The sequence below is a fragment of the Ceratocystis lukuohia genome (genome assembly GCF_044167205.1).
Source record: "Ceratocystis lukuohia strain C4212 chromosome Unknown Supercontig4_pilon, whole genome shotgun sequence".
In the NCBI taxonomy this organism is placed as follows: Eukaryota; Fungi; Ascomycota; class Sordariomycetes; order Microascales; family Ceratocystidaceae; genus Ceratocystis; species Ceratocystis lukuohia.
This window is the reverse complement of record NW_027263523.1, coordinates 498643-515557: the sequence shown is the minus strand read 5'-3', so window position 1 is coordinate 515557 and position 16915 is coordinate 498643. Positions and strand designations below refer to the sequence as shown.

At 47.2% G+C, this 16915-nt stretch overlaps 4 protein-coding genes across 4 annotated transcripts; 2 read left to right on the top strand and 2 right to left on the bottom strand.

The window, feature by feature from the left end:
- Positions 1-999: 999 nt before the first annotated feature.
- HOO65_040140 (Mediator of RNA polymerase II transcription subunit 19) lies at positions 1000-2093 on the bottom strand (the record flags this gene model as incomplete). Its single annotated transcript, XM_071002911.1, has 2 exons — positions 1000-1074; positions 1122-2093. 2 exons carry the CDS (start codon positions 2091-2093, stop codon positions 1000-1002), a joined length of 1047 nt encoding a protein of 348 aa, XP_070858983.1.
- Positions 2094-7449: 5356 nt separating this feature from the next.
- On the top strand, positions 7450-8739 carry HOO65_040139 (Methionine adenosyltransferase 2 subunit beta; the record flags this gene model as incomplete). The annotated part of the gene is made up of 4 exons (XM_071002848.1): positions 7450-7634; positions 7728-7747; positions 7899-8348; positions 8441-8739. The coding sequence occupies 4 exons, from the start codon at positions 7450-7452 to the stop codon at positions 8737-8739; spliced, it is 954 nt and encodes a 317-aa protein (XP_070858982.1).
- A 2819-nt stretch (positions 8740-11558) lies between these two features.
- Positions 11559-13972, top strand: HOO65_040138 (uncharacterized protein; the record flags this gene model as incomplete). The annotated part of the gene is made up of 2 exons (XM_071002620.1): positions 11559-11660; positions 11735-13972. 2 exons carry the CDS (start codon positions 11559-11561, stop codon positions 13970-13972), a joined length of 2340 nt encoding a protein of 779 aa, XP_070858981.1.
- Positions 13973-15133: 1161 nt separating this feature from the next.
- HOO65_040137 (Farnesyl pyrophosphate synthase) lies at positions 15134-16265 on the bottom strand (the record flags this gene model as incomplete). Its single annotated transcript, XM_071002899.1, has 2 exons — positions 15134-16057; positions 16146-16265. 2 exons carry the CDS (start codon positions 16263-16265, stop codon positions 15134-15136), a joined length of 1044 nt encoding a protein of 347 aa, XP_070858980.1.
- Between the last annotated feature and the right edge of the window lie 650 nt (positions 16266-16915).

The window sequence follows — 16915 nt, the reverse complement described above, 5'->3', positions numbered from 1 at the left end:
CAGGGCAAATATCCAATCTAACCAGTACAAGTTTGTAAAGCCTCTTATGGTCAACGCAAACCCCCTGATCGCTCTTGTGGCTTCCTGTCCAGCAAGTACACACACTATCAGTCAAAGAAGATAAATAGCGACGATTTCGTAGTGATAGGGCTCACTGGAATAGGAAACAAGAGCCAGCCATCTTTGCTTAGACGGCTCAAGGGTTATTGGGCATGCCCATATCCGTAGAGCAGGATGTAGAAGAGATGCGCTTGAAATGTTCGCAGGGAGTAACAGTCTAGTCTACTCGACGTCAATGCCGAATAGATGGGAGACAATATTCCGCCTGCTTGAAAGCCGAGCTGCTTGGTGAATCCATTATAGAGACAGTGAGACAGGCAAACGATGACCTGTTCTTGTGTTTCGTGAACCGCATAAGAAAAGAGAAGTAAAAACGGCAAGTTAATCGGCATGCAAAAGCATGAAAACGAAAGTACAACTGTGAAGGAAACCCGAGGTTAAAAAGTCTGCGGGGCCAGCTTTGAGAACTTGGTTGAGCAAAGCGATCAAAGAAAGAGAACAAAATCGCATGTGCAAGTCAAGCCCCAGCCAACAGACAGCTTGTGCTTGTCCAAATGGACTCCGAAGCAGAGGGATAGGAGGTATTTCTACTGAAAGGTTAAGTGACGGCGACAAGCCAAGACATCTGGTCAGATAGTCAAGGAAAGTCTAACGCCAGAATCAAAAACACTGAAAACATTGAAAATCCCATGGGACGAGAGAATCTGGCAAGATTGCATGTATCCTGGGTCCGCTTTGTACCAATTATGATAGCATGCTCATCAAGACGTGCAAGATCTGCCTCCACAGGATAGACAGTCTGGTCAAATAGGCAGCATCAACCAAGCCGCAAGTCGGGTCGAGCAGCTCAGCACAAGTGCACAGGTATTCACCAAGAGATGAAACTGCATTCTTAGCCGAGGTAGAGCCTGGACAGAAAGCACATCAATGCTCAGGTCTTTACGCGCCGACGACACCGGGGCCGTAGGCTTGTTGGCGCATGCCAGTAGGGATCGAGGACATGTTTCCAGCATTCTATGACGGGTTAGAGGCGAATAAGACATTAGGTCATTAATACTCACTTTCTTGCGACGCTTTTGGCCGCTACGATCATCACCGTCTCCGGTCGAGTATCCACCATCCGCATGGTCGTCCTCATTGAAGGTCTCTGGGTAGCCTTCATAGCCACTATCAGCGTAGCTGCGCTTCTTGATGTTACGTCGAGGACGCAACGGGTCTGCGACTTGTCCGTTGAGGCCACTGCTGCCATTGCTAGAAATCTTCTGTTTAGCCAACATACCCGACGCACTGCCGGCAGGGGTATTAGGAGCAGAAGAAGGTATGATGTTGTTCTCCATAAACGAAAGCCCAGAATCTAGAGAGCCTAGAATGTATGAATCCCAAGCCTCCTTTCTAATTTTTCCACGAGACATGACACTAGCTCGGCTCAACGATGCAGTAGTAGGAGCAGAAAATCCATCCATGAGCTCCTTTTCCTTGACGTGGTTGGCGTACCAAACATCTTCCGGCATGAAAATCATGTTAAGGAGGCCATCAGGATCATTGTCCTCACGTTGGTCCTTTTTAGTATCGTAGCCACCATCAATCTTAAGACGCTTCAACTGGTTCTTAAAACTCTTGCGCAAAATGTTCTTGTCACCATTAGGCTTCACGCGGGCTAGTTCAGTAGCCACAGAGGAAAGGCCGAACATGGGGAAGAAGTCATTTGACACGGGGTACTTAACAGCAGGAACGGGTTGCTTCAACAAGAGGTACTTGGGGCCAACTTCCTCATGGAGAGCCTCAATACCGACGGTGCCAGTGTCAATGTGCAGGCGCTTGAAGGCATTATCGCCCGTATCGTCAATGGAGCGCTTGCGCTTTGATATTAAATCGTCCATAACGTATTCTTGCTGAGAATTGCCACCGTTAACGCTATGGGCGGGAGTAGGAAGAGTACCGAGAGTAGAGCCAGAAGGCATGCCGTTGAAAGAGTCTGAAGGTGCCAAAGAAAGCTGTGACGGGCTCTGAGGAGTTTGAGGGTGACAGTTCATGATGACTGAATGCGAAAATCGCAGGTTGGGTTGGTTTGCTAGTTGTATTCCTTGTTCGCGAAGACACAACAGAAAAATCTCTCACCAACTGCGAAATTCGACAACGAGACGCTGTTTTCTTTTTTTTTTCAGGCAAGCCGATGGTCTAACAACTGACAAGGGCAACGAAAAAAAAGAGGGCAAAGTAGTCGAAGAAAATAAGAAAAGGCTGGTAGTTGGTTGAACGATGAGAGACAAGAGCAACAAACTCGGTTGGTTACCCTGAAATCCTTGCAGTCAACTGTGACTAAACGCGGCTAAATAGCAAGTGTGATGCAAAGCCTTCGTTTGTATGCGAAGTAGTCACTGTCAAGATGTGTACGGTTGCTTCAGAGAGCCTATGATACAAGGGCAGTGATCACGAGTTTCTCCGTGTAGAAAATTGACTGACGATAGAAATCAATCGATCGATGTCAATCTAAGCACAGGAGAAAGGAAAGCCGTGTCAGTAACTGAAGATCAAGCCTGACTGCACCGCAAGAAGCGAACAAACGTACTTCAAGTTCCCCAAACAGAAAGGAAGCAGAGGTAATGGAAATCCCACTGGTTTGGTTTCAAGCTCTCAAAATCGGCGTTCCAAACTCTTCTTTTTTGTATATTTTCCAACTTCTTCACGCAGCCTCGCTCGTTCTTCACTCGCCGTCACCTGCTCAAGCAGAGCTCGATTAGGTGGGTTGGAAACGGTGTTGACGTGAACCTCGGATCAATCGGATTATCGTGAGCGAAAAAAAAAAGACTTGTTAGGAAGTTATCGCGATGCGCGTGTCAGTCGTTATAAAAAAAATCGATCCGTCGTTATAAAAAGAAGTCGTCGCGATCGAGGAGATGATGAGTAAGAAGAAATACAGCCAGCCGATTGAAGGGAAAGAAAAAAAAAACGAAAGAGAGGTCGTAAATGTGTATCGGCGTGGCAGAGAGGTTGGGTATGCTGAGGGTTTGTAGGAGGGAAAAATGGAGAGAGGAGAACACGAGAGCGAGGTTGCCAATATGGGGGAAGTAAAAAGGGAAAGAGACAGAAGGAAAAAGAAAAGGGCTGGCTGGCCTTTGCTGAAGGCGGACCGACAATGCAAAAAAGAGAAAGGGAAGGAGTCCACCCCACCCTGTGCAATTTTAGCATCAAGTTTCTCACAGGGTATGGGTGTGTGTACCAGGCAAGGTACAGGGGTGTATGAAATAGGTCTGAACTCAAAAAACTATGAGTAGCAGTTCCCAAAAACAGAAAATGTAGACCCAGTCTAACGGGAGGCCAGCAGAAACGGCAACCAGGCTTCACCAGTCCCCTGCACCTTCCCTCTTTCCTTGCTGCTCACGATGAAGCAAGCCATTGCTTCAATTTTGCAGCAGAAAAACGCGCGCGTGTTATTGTATGTAAGCATAGCATTATGGGATAGGAAGACAGCATGTTATCGCTATCGCATTATAGAACGCATCTCGGTAGGCGCTAGCTTCACATAGCTGTGCCTAAATTCCAGTTGTTTCCCCTATTGAGCCTCATCCGCTGCTTCTTTGCCTCCTCTTCTGATTCATGCGCTATTGAACCGGGGATTCAGTAGATGGGATGGGACGACTCTAGATGTGCATCAACATTAGCTGATTTCTCCAATGCCTGCCTACAACCACATTCTCATCCCAAATTGAAGCTTTTTTTTCATATACATAGCTTTCCAAGGCACCTTCAGGACTGGCCGTATGCTTTAATAAAGGCAATTACAGAATTTGAGAACAAGAGGCAAGAGTGAAGGATAGTAGGGCAGAAACACTGGTTTCAACCTATTTCTTCTACGCGTTTCTATTTCCTTCTCTCCCAAGACTCGACACCGACGGGGAGGCGTATCATTGTTTATTTACTTTGGCTTGACCCGTCTCCTACCTACCTTTTCCTTGTTTCTATTATCGCCTCTTCGCATTTTTATTCCCCGGATTTTCAGCTTTGCCATCACTGTTCACCGCACCCTTACCGCTCAACAAAGTTTCTTGCATACTAGTAGTTGCCACTATGTATATCTCATCGTGTCTTTTTCTCATTCAAACTCATTCTCGGGCATTCTCTACATCAAACGAAGAAAAAAAAAACCCTTACATTGACATTCATGTCCTAATATTTCCTGTATCCTATTCTCTCTTACACCCTCTCATATTTTTTTTTCTATATTTTGCCAACTATGAGCTGTTGTCAGTTGTTGTTTTTTTCACTCTTCACCTTTGCCAGTCGTCGCCTGCGGCTCCGCTTTTTTAGTTCCAATAAATCCTACGCTAAAATACACGCCCTCCCTGCTTTCGTTTGCAGAATTTCGCACTCATCTCTTCTGATTTTAGCACCAAGTTCTATCAAGCTTTCGCACATTCTAGTACTAATGTTTCCAGTCAAGGGAGGCAAAAAAAAATCGCACCTGGCTCTCACGTGTATAGTCACATGATCTCACGCTGTTTTGTCCAATTAGAATGCCGGCCAGCAATGGATGGGAGCCAGTCAGGTAAACGAGAGGCCAAAGACGGAGGTTATCGACGTAAGAGCATGCAGATGCAGTATATCCTACCTGTCTACAACCTCCCACTACATATGCAATACATCATCCCGCTCTACGGTAGTGATATACAGCCTTTGGGAGAGCTTCTACAGAGTTGAAATAGTCCTGTGCCTCATTGTGCTGGCTGACAATTTTGTCTCGTAGTCCGATCACCAACGTACAGCTACAGACACACATACCAATACATGTACTAACACATTGTTGCCAATGCTTGGTGTCATGTACAGCAGAGCATGAGATCTCCCCGCAGGAGCTGATGCAGGTTCTTTGCAGGAACTAAGTACTCCGCCTCCAGTTTTTTTTTGCTACAAAATCATCAATAGTGACTGCAAATCTACTAGGACAAGAAATCAGGCTTAGGAACCAGGCAGAACAGAAAAAGAAATATGTAGACTGCAGCACTGGAAAAACCCACAGTCGAGGAAAAATAATAAATAAGAATAGAAAGCAGCCCAACATTGGGCATTGCTAGTTTGGCAATGAATGATTATAACCAAGTGTAGTTGTGTTAGAGTCCCAAGTGCTGGAAATCTATGACCTCATCATTTGTTCCATTTTCCCATGAAACCAGCGTTTAAAAACGCACTCTCAAGTCTATCGCATTTGACGTTGCTGTCATTTGAACTTTAACGTGCTTTGGAATTCCTTCAAGGTTATAGCTAGGGTTAAACAACGAAGGTTGGTTTTAAGTCACGTGCATATAGGTGGGGTTGTGGATACCATAATTTCACATATCTTGAAATTTCTCGCGCCCGACGCAGTCCTCATCTCTTTCTCCTTTCTCAATCCAAGACCACCAACTCAAATCATCGTCGGCCTGCTCTTTCCATCCAGTAACCATTCTGGATGTCAACGCGGCGAGACGACTCCGAATGTGTGTCAAGAATAACTCCTCTAAATTGCCCTTGCTTATAAAACCATCTTCACGAGGGCCCTTTATTGTTCTGCGGCACCCATGATGCGTTGATGACCTGAAGCAAGATAAGGACATTTTCTTCTTCTCTCATTCTAAAACAAGTGTGATTTGTTTGAATCGGACGTGTTCGTGTAAAATAGGCTTGTTGTAAAGATTTTCTCTGTGCTGTCAATGTCACAGCTTCTCAACCAGCTATTATAATGTTTAAACACGTTGCCTTGTGATGTTGGAATGAAACATAACTAATGGTAGGCAAGCAAAAAAGCGCATTGCGATATGATGACTTGGACATCTGGTAAACCGAAATAATGTTCAGGAAGTGTATTGCAGCATTTCCTGCATGGGAGAATGTTGTAACCACTGAACACTGCGGATAGCCTTGGCTTTTTTTGTCTGATCTCATGACCTTTTTGTTGTTCTTCTCCTTAGCCCAGCCTTGAGATTCTTCTCCTCAGTCCTGCAGGTTTTACAGCCTTGTATGTTGAGACACAATAGATTGGCTGCCTTTCTCTCACAGGCTACCAGGCAGCCAACAGATTTTTTTTTTCAAAAAAAAAGATGGCTGGCTGGCTCCACTTCAATTACGCCCCACTAAATCTCACCGCCCAGGGCTTGGCTGTGGAAAAGGCTATAAAAGCATCGTTCTCCCACCACCTTCTGGTTTATAATTTTTTCCCTTTCCTCTCCATCCTAGTGCTAGGGCGTTAAGTGTTACAGTGAGGATTCGTCCGAGTACACTTTTTTGCTAGTTGAAAACTATACTATGACCACTCCAGCCTGGGGCTTTGCTCTGGTTGGGAATTTTTGGCTCTTTTCATCATCACATTTCGATGGCGTTTTTTCTTTTTTTCTTTCATTGCTAGTCGGTCTCCTAGTGGGACGTGGCGAAGAAGGATGCGGATGGGCAGACTTGAGATGTCACTCCCTGTTGGTCAGGCGTGTGAAATATGACGGTGGTTGGGCTATGTTTTCTCGAGCGGGCCTAGCATCCATGACATGGCTTGCTGGCAATACGAGGCGAGGTAAGGGAAATGAAGGGGGTTTTAAATGCCTGGTCGACACCCCTAGCCTTGAGTGTAATTTACTGGTATGTGCGAATTTCACACCATAAACAAGCCAAGGCTGGAATGGCTCAGCTTGATGAGGATGGGATAGCAGGGACAAATGGGCCAACAACTAGGTCTCAAGCCCGATGGATTTGTTTCATTGCGAAGCAAGAAAAGACTTTGGGACCAGACAAACCCAGCTTAGCTCATGTGAAAAAAAAAAAATTATACCGCGTTTTGAAGCCATAACGACAAGAGAGGTATGCTCTCTAAAATCCAAGCTCAAACTGGTATGGATGGGAGAAAACAAACGACGAAGACGCTTTGATCCAGAGTGAGGCAGCAAAAGTTTTGGCACCCACACACGTATGAGAGGGCAAGCGAAGGGGCCCAAGCCTGGTCTGAGAAGGAAGATGGGGTTGTGGTGAAAGGGGAGTCAGAACGAGGAAAGCGGCTAGTCCGTCGTGGCTTCAACACCTATGCTAACAAAGCGACAAGCCGGTGGACATGGGATAGGAGCAACCACACTGGCAACTATGACAACAACTGGACATTAGGCATGGCCCCTACCCTAGCAAGGACAACACTGTCAATGTCAATCAATCAAGACACTTGAGGTAAAGAGAACAGAAAAAAAATTAGGCGCGGAATTTGTGACCCACAAACCCTAAACAACCCTATATCACAGGAACAACGGGTGGCTGTGCTTACGATGGAGTTGGAGCTATTCAAAGTTCTCATTTACTTACTAGTACTACATTGTGGCCAAGCTCCAAATAAATACCTGCGCACACGCATACACACGCACACACACAATACCGACCATAATGACGACGGATATTGCACTGATTACCGGAGCTACGGGCTTGCTTGGCCGTGAGGTATTCAAGGCTTTTACAAATGGCGGATTCGAGACTAAGGGCCTGGGCTACTCAAGAGCCGATGGTGTCTCGATTTTGAAGGCCGACTTACAGAATCCAGATCAAATCACGGCTGTGTTGGAGAAAGTCCAGTAAGTCGAGCTGAACGTGTGGAACGTTTACTTGGGGCCAAAGTCAAGATAAAAGCAGAAACTAACATGATGTCATTGCCTCGTCTACTACAGGCCGAAAGTTGTAGTTCATTGTATGGCATAACCACTGCTAATATCCTATTCTGGATGGCGCATTTCCAGTACCATGGCATTGCCATTGGCAACTAGCTGGTATATGCCCTCTATTATTTCAAGCTTCAGACGTGCTGACCAATTCTCCTAATCTTTTGTATTCTCATTCAGGCGCCGCCCAACGCTTCCCTGACAAGGTAGACAAGGACCCCGAAGCTGCACGCGCACTCAATGTATCTGCCACTGCGTCTTTAGCTGCACAGTGCGCAGCGCAGGGCGCGCTCCTTATATACCTTTCAACGGATTACGTCTTTCCAGGCATCCAGGGTGAAGCGCCTTATGAAGCCGATGCAGTCCCAAGACCGCCCAACGTTTATGGACAGACTAAGCGGGACGGCGAAGTGGCACTGCTTGAGGAATATGCAAAGTCTAGCACCGATTCCCGAGCTGTTGTACTGCGTGTGCCGGTACTCTATGGCCATGCCGAGACCCCAGCCGAGAGTGCGGTCAACGTCCTCATGGATACTTTGTGGAAAGCACAGCAAGGCAACAAGATCAAGATGGACGCATGGTCGGTGAGATATCCGACCAACACAGAAGACGTTGCGCGTGTAATTAAGGGTAAGCCATGATGTGCGAGAGAAGAGTTGGGGGGGGGGGGGGGGGAGACGTCTAGATGGATATGGGATATGACGAGACTGACTCTACTGTAGACATTGCAATCAAGTATCTTGGCACGCCTGCCACTGAAAAGCTGCCGTCTATCTTGCAGTTTTCCAGCGAGGATCGCACCACTAAATACGGCATATGCCTGCGTTTTGCAGAGATCATGGGCATGCCTAGTGACGGTATCGAGCCACAAACGGATGGCGGCGACCCGAACGCCGCAGTCCAGCGACCATATGACTGCCATCTCAGCACGCAGGCTCTCAAGTCCCTGGGAATCAGGGTTAACACAATGGATTTCAACGCATGGTGGTGCCGGGAATTGCGTGCGTTCCGTGGAACTTGAAGGAAGTGAGCGTACAGGGGTACTTACGAGTAGTATGATGAAGATCACATCATATGTGCTTGGAAGGGATAGTGGTAGTTTAGAGTTTGAAGATTCGAGGGTGGCCGGTTAAAACATATGTAGTAGTACCTAGCTTTGTCGATATATGCCTTTTTTTTTTATCATATTTAACAAATGCACAACTCGCCACAGTTGCTCCTGGCTAGACAAAATCTGTGGTTGACTTTTGCGGGTGACGTTGCTGAATAGAGCGTTGAAAGGAGGCAAAGACTCGCCGCCCTAGAGATCTTTAGGGTCTTGTACGATTCATCGGCGCTCATCGCATATTTATTTTCAGCTGAGAAGAGACCGGCTGGGAGACAAGAAGAAAGAAGGGGGACTTGTGCTCCCTTCAGGGTTCCAAGCAAGTAAACATAGGAAGTAGAAAGGGGGGAACCTAGGCGAGAAAGGGAATGTGCCACAAATTGGGGGTGAATTAGCCAGTGACTTTTTAACAGATGAAATCATTGAGCCAACAGCTAGGTAACCTTACTTTCGTCCGAGGTGCGTAAGACAACGTGATATTGAGTTGATAGTGGAAAGGCAGAGCTCGTGTTGAGCTGGTAGAGTTGTGTTTTGGTAAACAGAGTTAGGGTTCAAGGGGAAGGGAATGAATATGCATGTACCTGGACTTATCTTTTTGGTAACTTGGGGCACTTTGGATGTACAGATCCCAAGTGATTGCCCCTAGTCTGTTTATCCATTGTTTCCATTCCCCACTTTAGTGTTGTGGGCTCGCACGTGAGCCAAGTTCAGGAAGATTGAAGCTAAGGTTAGGCTTTTCTCATTGGATTTATTAGTGTGCTAGTCATTGTACTACATTGGCAGTGTTATCTTTTCTAGTTGGCGGGCTTGTCCAGCCCGTTTCCCTCCTATTTTAAATTCAGCTTGCGTGTACATTTCTTGCTTTAGCCAGTACAAATGGGCTGGAAGGATGTGTTACGGGGCGTTCAGGCGCGATGGGGCAGTGGGTAGTGGTAGTTGACATTACGTGATGCTGTCCTTGGCGGAAGTTGCGAGGAAAAGAAAGGGAAAGCGAGGAAAGAAGGAAACAAGAAGGTACAAGGTCATGGGACAGGCTGGGTTAGCTGTAGGATTACCCGTGGGGACCGTAGAACTTGTAGGTGAGGACTTGGTAGGGGGTAGGACTGGAGCACTTGTCAGCTCTTTTTTTGGCAATTTCTCTGTGCGTTTTGTGGGCTTATTTGTGTTGAAAGACGTGAAATGGAGTGAAGGGGGCATGTTTTTCTGTATGTCACCTTCCTGACTTCCAGGCTTCCTGGACATATAGCAGGTGTCAGCCAACTGCTAATATAACATTACAACCAATGGGGACTGGGCTGCTTAGATATGTTGGATGATATGTGATGCTGTCATTTGTCAATTGCAGCTGCGTTGTTAGTGCTGACAGAAAGGGAAGACGAGCAGAATTGGTGCTGATCATGCTTTGGATTGGCTGTAGGAAGGATTATCCCCTGGCAGGCAGACACAGGCGAGTTTCTTGTCTTATTTTGGCTTTTTCTTTGGAGAAGTAAAAAAAAAAAACAAAATGCCTTCTTTCAAAATGCTCTACTTCCCTTTCTCTTGTTCTCTGTGGACGGCCGGCCTGTCCTTTCCTTGCCTTGGGCGTTTCAGACATTCAGGGAGGGGCCACAGGCCACTAATGGTCAGATTTGGTTGGGATAGGACACGGGGTTCTTTACCATTGCCCCCCCTGAGAAGCAAGCGAGCTTTGAGAGCCTGGCGAGCTGAGAGCCGTTAGACAAGAGGAAGGAAGAAAGAAGACAGCGAGGCAAGAATGCAAAAGAAGAAGGAGCACTAGATAGAACAGGACGAGACAGGAAGGCGAGTCTATGAAGGGAAGGTGGGAGCAACACTGGACAGACAAATAGATACAGAAATTGAGAGACACAGAGACATCAAAGGTATTGAAGAGAAGAAACAGAGGGGGCAAGTGCACTGCATGCATATACGTACCTACCACACACAACAACACAACAGGGAAAGAGGGAGCAGAAAACAAGGGCATGCAACCAGTAGGCAGGAAACAAAGACAAGTTAAAACTCGAGGCAGGTTCCCAACTCCCTTCCATTCGGGTTTAGCAGCTGCTTAATTACAATTCAGGTGCCAATTATAGTGGAAGAAACTTGCTGTGCCCCAGATATTTATTCTCTTTTTTTTCTCTTTTTTTTCTCCTCTTCTCTTCTTTCCTCCTCATTGTTGTTGTTTTGTATTGAGTTTTCTTGACTGTTTTATTTAGTTTCAAGTAGAGCTGCACAGCTGCACCGCATTGCCTCTTCTTTTTCTTTTCTTCCTTCTCGACTAGGAAAGAACGAGCAAGAAAAACAAGAAGGAAGCAAATCACTGGCAAACAGAAGGCTCCATACTTTACTTCTCCATTCCTTCCTCTTTCTTGAGCGGACCTTGCTCTTTCTTCCTATTCCTTCCTCGTCTGTTCTGGCTTCGTCGTGCCTGCCCCCCATACACAGCACAACGTCAAAGTCCCTGGATTTCCTTCGTCACTTTTATTCTCTAATTTCTCATTCTCTTTCCACTGCAGAATCGCCACCATCTCACACAATATTACGATTTGTAAGGTGATATTTTCGGGATCTTGAATATAGTCTAGCTCACCACGCAAGCCCTAATTGCGCCAACTGGACCCTGAATTTTTACTCTATTTTATTTCAACGACATCAACCTCAAATCGGCGCAATTAGACTAATCACCCATATCTCCCTCCCGCCTTTGGCCCGCGCAGTGAACACATAGCCCCCAAATGGCACTCCAAACATCTCCTAAGCGCTTCATCGGCGTGGGTGGTGGCGGAATTGTTCCTCAGATCGATGCGCCCGTTACTGCAATCAACGCTGGTGAGCGAGTAAGTGCTGCTTTGTTATCGCGAGACTTCCCCTCCTAAAGCATACCCCAGCTAACTAACGGCCTCTTAATTAGAGAGTCACCGTCAGCTGTGGCAACTCTACTATCTCTCTGCCCGTCACAGCAGACACTACACCATCAGACCTGCTGTACTCAGCTGCAAATGTCATGACTCAAAATATCAACCCTAATACCAGCATAATAACTGAGAGCTATCGTCAGTTGTTTCTAGAGCGTCGGCTGCGGCGTTATGAGCCTGTCAGAGATATTCTTAACTCGTGGGATTTTGACGCCCACAACTCGCTGCAAATCATCCCCCGTGATGACACATCTTCTGCCGACTGGGATTTATCGTTCAAAGCCGTGCAGAAATCGCCACAAGCCCCCGCCGGCTTCTGCTTCCAGATGTACCACTCAGGCCGTACGGCAAAGTGGCAGAAGCGGTACATCACTCTTCTCGAGACGGGCCAGATATTCATGTCTAAGAAGTCTGGGATTAAGCCTTCTGACAAGGACGCTCAGACTCTGTGCCATTTATCGGACTTTGAAATCTTCCAGCCTCCGTTGGATGTTGGGCCAGCCGCCTGGAAAGTGCTGAAGATTCCCAAGCGCTTCTGTTATGCCGTCAAGAGTCTGCAGAAACAAGCTGTCTTCCCTAAAGGCGAGAACTTCGTGCACTTCTTCTGCACCGATGACGCAGATATTGGCCGGCGCTTCCATGATGCTATCCATGCCTGGAGAAGTTGGTATCTTGTGAACAAGATGGGCGTTGTAGACAGTGTCGCACCCAAAGTTGCAGTTAAATCAGTGTCTACAATAACAGCCACCACTACAACTGTGAAGAATCCCGTGGACCGCGTAAGGACTGAAGTGACGCGGGTAGGGCACCACCGTATGAAGGTCTCCGTTGACGAGACTCCATATACCATTGGCGCCTTTGAGCCTCTAATGGACATGTCCCGCTTTGACAAGCCCCTGGAAGAATTTGGCAAGGAATTTCTTCCCACGACCATCACGAAGCCAACAAGACGAGAAACAACCAAAGCGCCCGATAGTGAGCGTTACCTGCATAAAACCGCCGGCATGGCTCGGTCAACCACAGTCTCACACAAAAACACTACTTCTAGTCGCAAAGAAAGCAAAACAGCTCCCAACATGCCCAAGAACCCAATGACTTCTGCCCCTCTACAACATCGCCAAAAAAACCAGCCGTCTCAACATCAGTCTCAGGCTCAGACACAGCCACACCCCTCGAAATTTATTGCCAAGAGTCTTAGGTCACCGACGTTTCCACTCGTTGCAGCTGCTGGGAATATGAATGCACCACCCTCGTCAACTAATCCTGTTTCAGCTCCCGTCCACCCATCACAACGGAAGCCGACCTATCATAATATCCAGAATGAGGTTGAGCCTGATTTCTCTTCCTCTGGACTTCTGGGCTCCAAGTATGAGCAGCGTAAACAGGAGGCTGCTGCAGCTGCAGCTTCCTCTGTCAGTGCTGGCCGAGACATGGGAAATCCTTTTACTGCTGGTCCATCACTCATAAACAGTGGAATTGTTTTGCCTTCGCGCAGCAAAAGTGTCCGCGTGACTCCAACTCCCGTTACTAGCAGCGGTGGCTTTCACTCCATCTCTCAACAAATCCAAAGCCAGCCTCCCCCTCTCCCTAATGCCTTTACCCAGGATCAAGAACGCCGTAGCCGTGGTCGCACAAACACAATCAATAGCTCCTCGACTACAAAGTCGCGGTCGCGCTCCCGTGGCCGCGGCGGTAGTGGCTCCAACTCTGGCCATGCTACAAACCCTGCTTCAGGGTCAAACTTTGTGCGCCCAATGCTTGAATTTAACAATGGTCTGCCTTCTGCGCGCTACGACCGCCCTGGTCATGCTGTGCGGGCGCCTGCTGGCGTTCCATTGGTTGACCTGGCTGGCGGTGGCGGCAATAGTAGCTTGCCTGGCACTGTAGCGGCTGTTAAGCTGCCGAAATCTAATAGCGGTGGTTTGATTGGCGGTGGTAGCAGTAGCAACAGCAGCTCTGGGATGGGGCTCGGCCGAACGAATACCGTGCGAAGCACGGGAAGAACCGAATCTCGTGGGAGGCTTGGAGCTACATCCAGCCATGGCCAGCAGCAAGCCTATGGTCAAGGCCTTGTGAATAGCTATGGCCGAACTGAGACTTTGGGGTCTTCGGCGGCTCCTAGAAGCCGTAGTGCGACTGGGGCTAAGGCACGGAGAGCTGAGGCACCTCCTATGCCTCCATTACCACATGCAGTAGCCAGTCACAATGATCCCTATGGCAGACGGTTCCATTAGAATGGAAAGTCGATGTTTGCATTCTCACTGACTTTCAATCAACTCTTGGATACCCCTAGCCTAATTACTTACACTACCAGCATACCAGCGTTACCGTCTTTCTTGATTGAGAGCATTCCCTGCTTTAATTATTTTCCTTTGTTCTATTTACTGGATGGCGTTTTTTATAAGTTGGTGGGATGGACGACTCTACCACGAAACAACTTTCTCTTTTATTCGATGCGAAGTCCCGTGTTGGAATATTGCCAGAGGGGCTCTATCAAGGAGGTAGACCGATTGATTGAGAGCATCGTCTAGGCTATCTTGCATCCCTCTTTTTTTTCTTTTTTCTTTCGTTGATTTTTCCTTCCATTTTTCTTGCCATTTAACTTTTTTCATGCCACTTTCTTCTTTCCTCAATCGCGTTGGATGATATGGATTTATATAGAGTGAATTATCAAACCGTAATAAAACCTTCCTCGTTATATATATCTTTAATATGCCGTGTGTACAATGTACAGTAATCACCTTTAGGGAGCCAGACGTTAATTGCTACCCTTGTGATTGTTGTTGACTTGGAAAGGTGGTACATGCGTAGTAAGAAGATGAGATGGCATTGGGGCTTGATAATAATAGTGATATGACCAGCCGAGGTCAAGACTAGATTACATGTACACGTGGATTAGACATGGATACAGACAGAAAGATACGGGTCAAATGAGGGTAAAAAGACAGACAGGGAACCGAACACTACGTGCCTTGGACCTGACCTGACCTGACCTGACCTGCTCTTGGCTTGGTCTTGTGGGTGTAAATGGTGGGCTGGGCAGTATCCTATAAGGCGATGGTGTCAAAGGAGAAGAGCATGTGGATGGGGACAATCAAAGAGACGAAGGATAGACGAGACTAGGCGATTAAGGGATATACAGAAACAGGCAAATATGAAATACTAGTAGCTGAAAATATGGTGAGACAGGTGTGCAGTCATTCAAGACAAGACAGAGTCATGATGGCACATAAAACAAGGGTTTGGGTGTAAACCGGTGACTACATAGGTTAAGCAGCGCCTGAACTTGGTCTTTGGGAGGCCAATAATAACACTGCATACCATGCTACTCTTAGATAACTATTATTACGACACTTAACATTAATTATTTTGCCATAAGCTCATCTTTCCCCTCTCTACTTGGTGCGCTTGTAGATCTTGTTCAGGAAAGCCGTCATAATCGATTTCTTCAGACCCTCGCTCTCATCAAGGTTCTCAATCTTGGCACGGATGGCGGCAGCCCGCTCCTCCTCAAAGTCTTCAAAGACCTTCTTTAGGCCCATCTCATCGTATAGCTGCTTGACAACAGCCTCCTTGGCGGGATCCTTGCGGCCATAGTTCTCGTCGAGTAGAGCACGCTGTTCGGGTGTAGCCTTAGCCAGGGCGGTGTTGATGAGCCATGAGCACTTGTTGTCCTGGATATCGGTGCCGATCTTGCCAATGTGCTCGGGGTCACCAAAGTTGTCGAGGTAGTCGTCCTGAATTTGGAAGAGCTCGCCTAGCGGCAGTAGAATATCTTCGGCCTGTTTCAGATTCTTGGGCGTGGCAATGTTAAGCTGGTGCAGTGCCAGGGCCACGGGGAGATAGAAAGAGTACCACGAGGTCTTGTAGATGACAATGAAGCTGTGCTTATCTAGCGAGAACTTGCTGAGGTCAACCTTCTCTTCAGGAGCGGTCAGCAGATCGCATAGCTGACCTAACTCGGTCTTGAGGGTGATGTCATGGAAAAGCTCGATCAGATCTAGGTAGCTCGGATGCGAACGGAAGAACTTCTTGAGTAGGATGTAGATGCAAGACTCTAGCATGAAAGCATCGTTGATGGCAACCATGCCGACGTTCTCTTGGAGGTACCAGCAAGGAGCACCACGGCGGGTAATGGAGGCGTCCATGATGTCGTCCGAGACTAGGAAGAAGGCCTGGAGGAGCTCGGTCATCCAGCCAAGGCAATTAGCCTGGAAGCGTTGTTCATCAGAGAGGGGGGCCTCGAGGAGGAGCATGGCAGAGTCATGGACCGTCATTCCACGGTTGTATTTACCACCAATGGTGTTGGCGTTGAGGTTCTAGATAGAGACAAGCGTTGTTAGCGTGAGTTGGGCCAATGTCGGAGATAAAAAAGATAGAACAAGACAAGCCGAGACAGAAACATACGCGGCGGAACCACTCCTTGAACTCATCAGGCAGCTTGAACTGATCGCAGTGCTCCATGATGCAATCGACCAACTTGGGGAAGTCAGCTTCGAACTGCTCGCGGGTAATTTTCTGAGCCATTGTGATGATTGTGTATATAGAAGAAGAAAACAGTGGTTGTTTATGGCGATGGAGAAGAAGAGATTGGTGGGTTGAAGAGAGACGTAGAAAGAGAAAAAAAAAGGAGGACGAAGAGGACAAGACGGAGAGGTTAAAAAGAAGACTCAAAGCTGTCAAAGAATAGCTGGGAGCCACGGTCTACGACATAGAACACAGTAAGAAAAGCAAGTGCAAACAGTGCACGAACCTGGATAGGAAGCAGGAAATGATACTCAACGTTCAACTCGGGGCCAATTTGGCAATTTCTACATTCACAACAAAGAAAACTATAGGTGATAAGATACGGACTGGCCTCTTGCCTTTGTTGCTAGTCACTTGATCAAAGAAGAGATAAGCAACAAAGAAGGACTGCGCTACTGGCTTTGCGCTGGGTTTTATGATTGTGACTGTTTAATTCTGACAAAGTCAAGTGCCTAGTGAAAATGAGAAGTGACAATGACCCGGGCCTAGCACAACAATAGATATAAATTGGCGTTGCTTCATTTTGCTACTGGTAGGGATCGATAAGGCGGTGGAGGGCGGCAAAAAAGAGGGGAAAACAGGGTAGCTACCATGCTATGCTAGTATTAAAACTAAAATACGTTAGAGCCAAAAGCCTGGCGGGCCGCCAG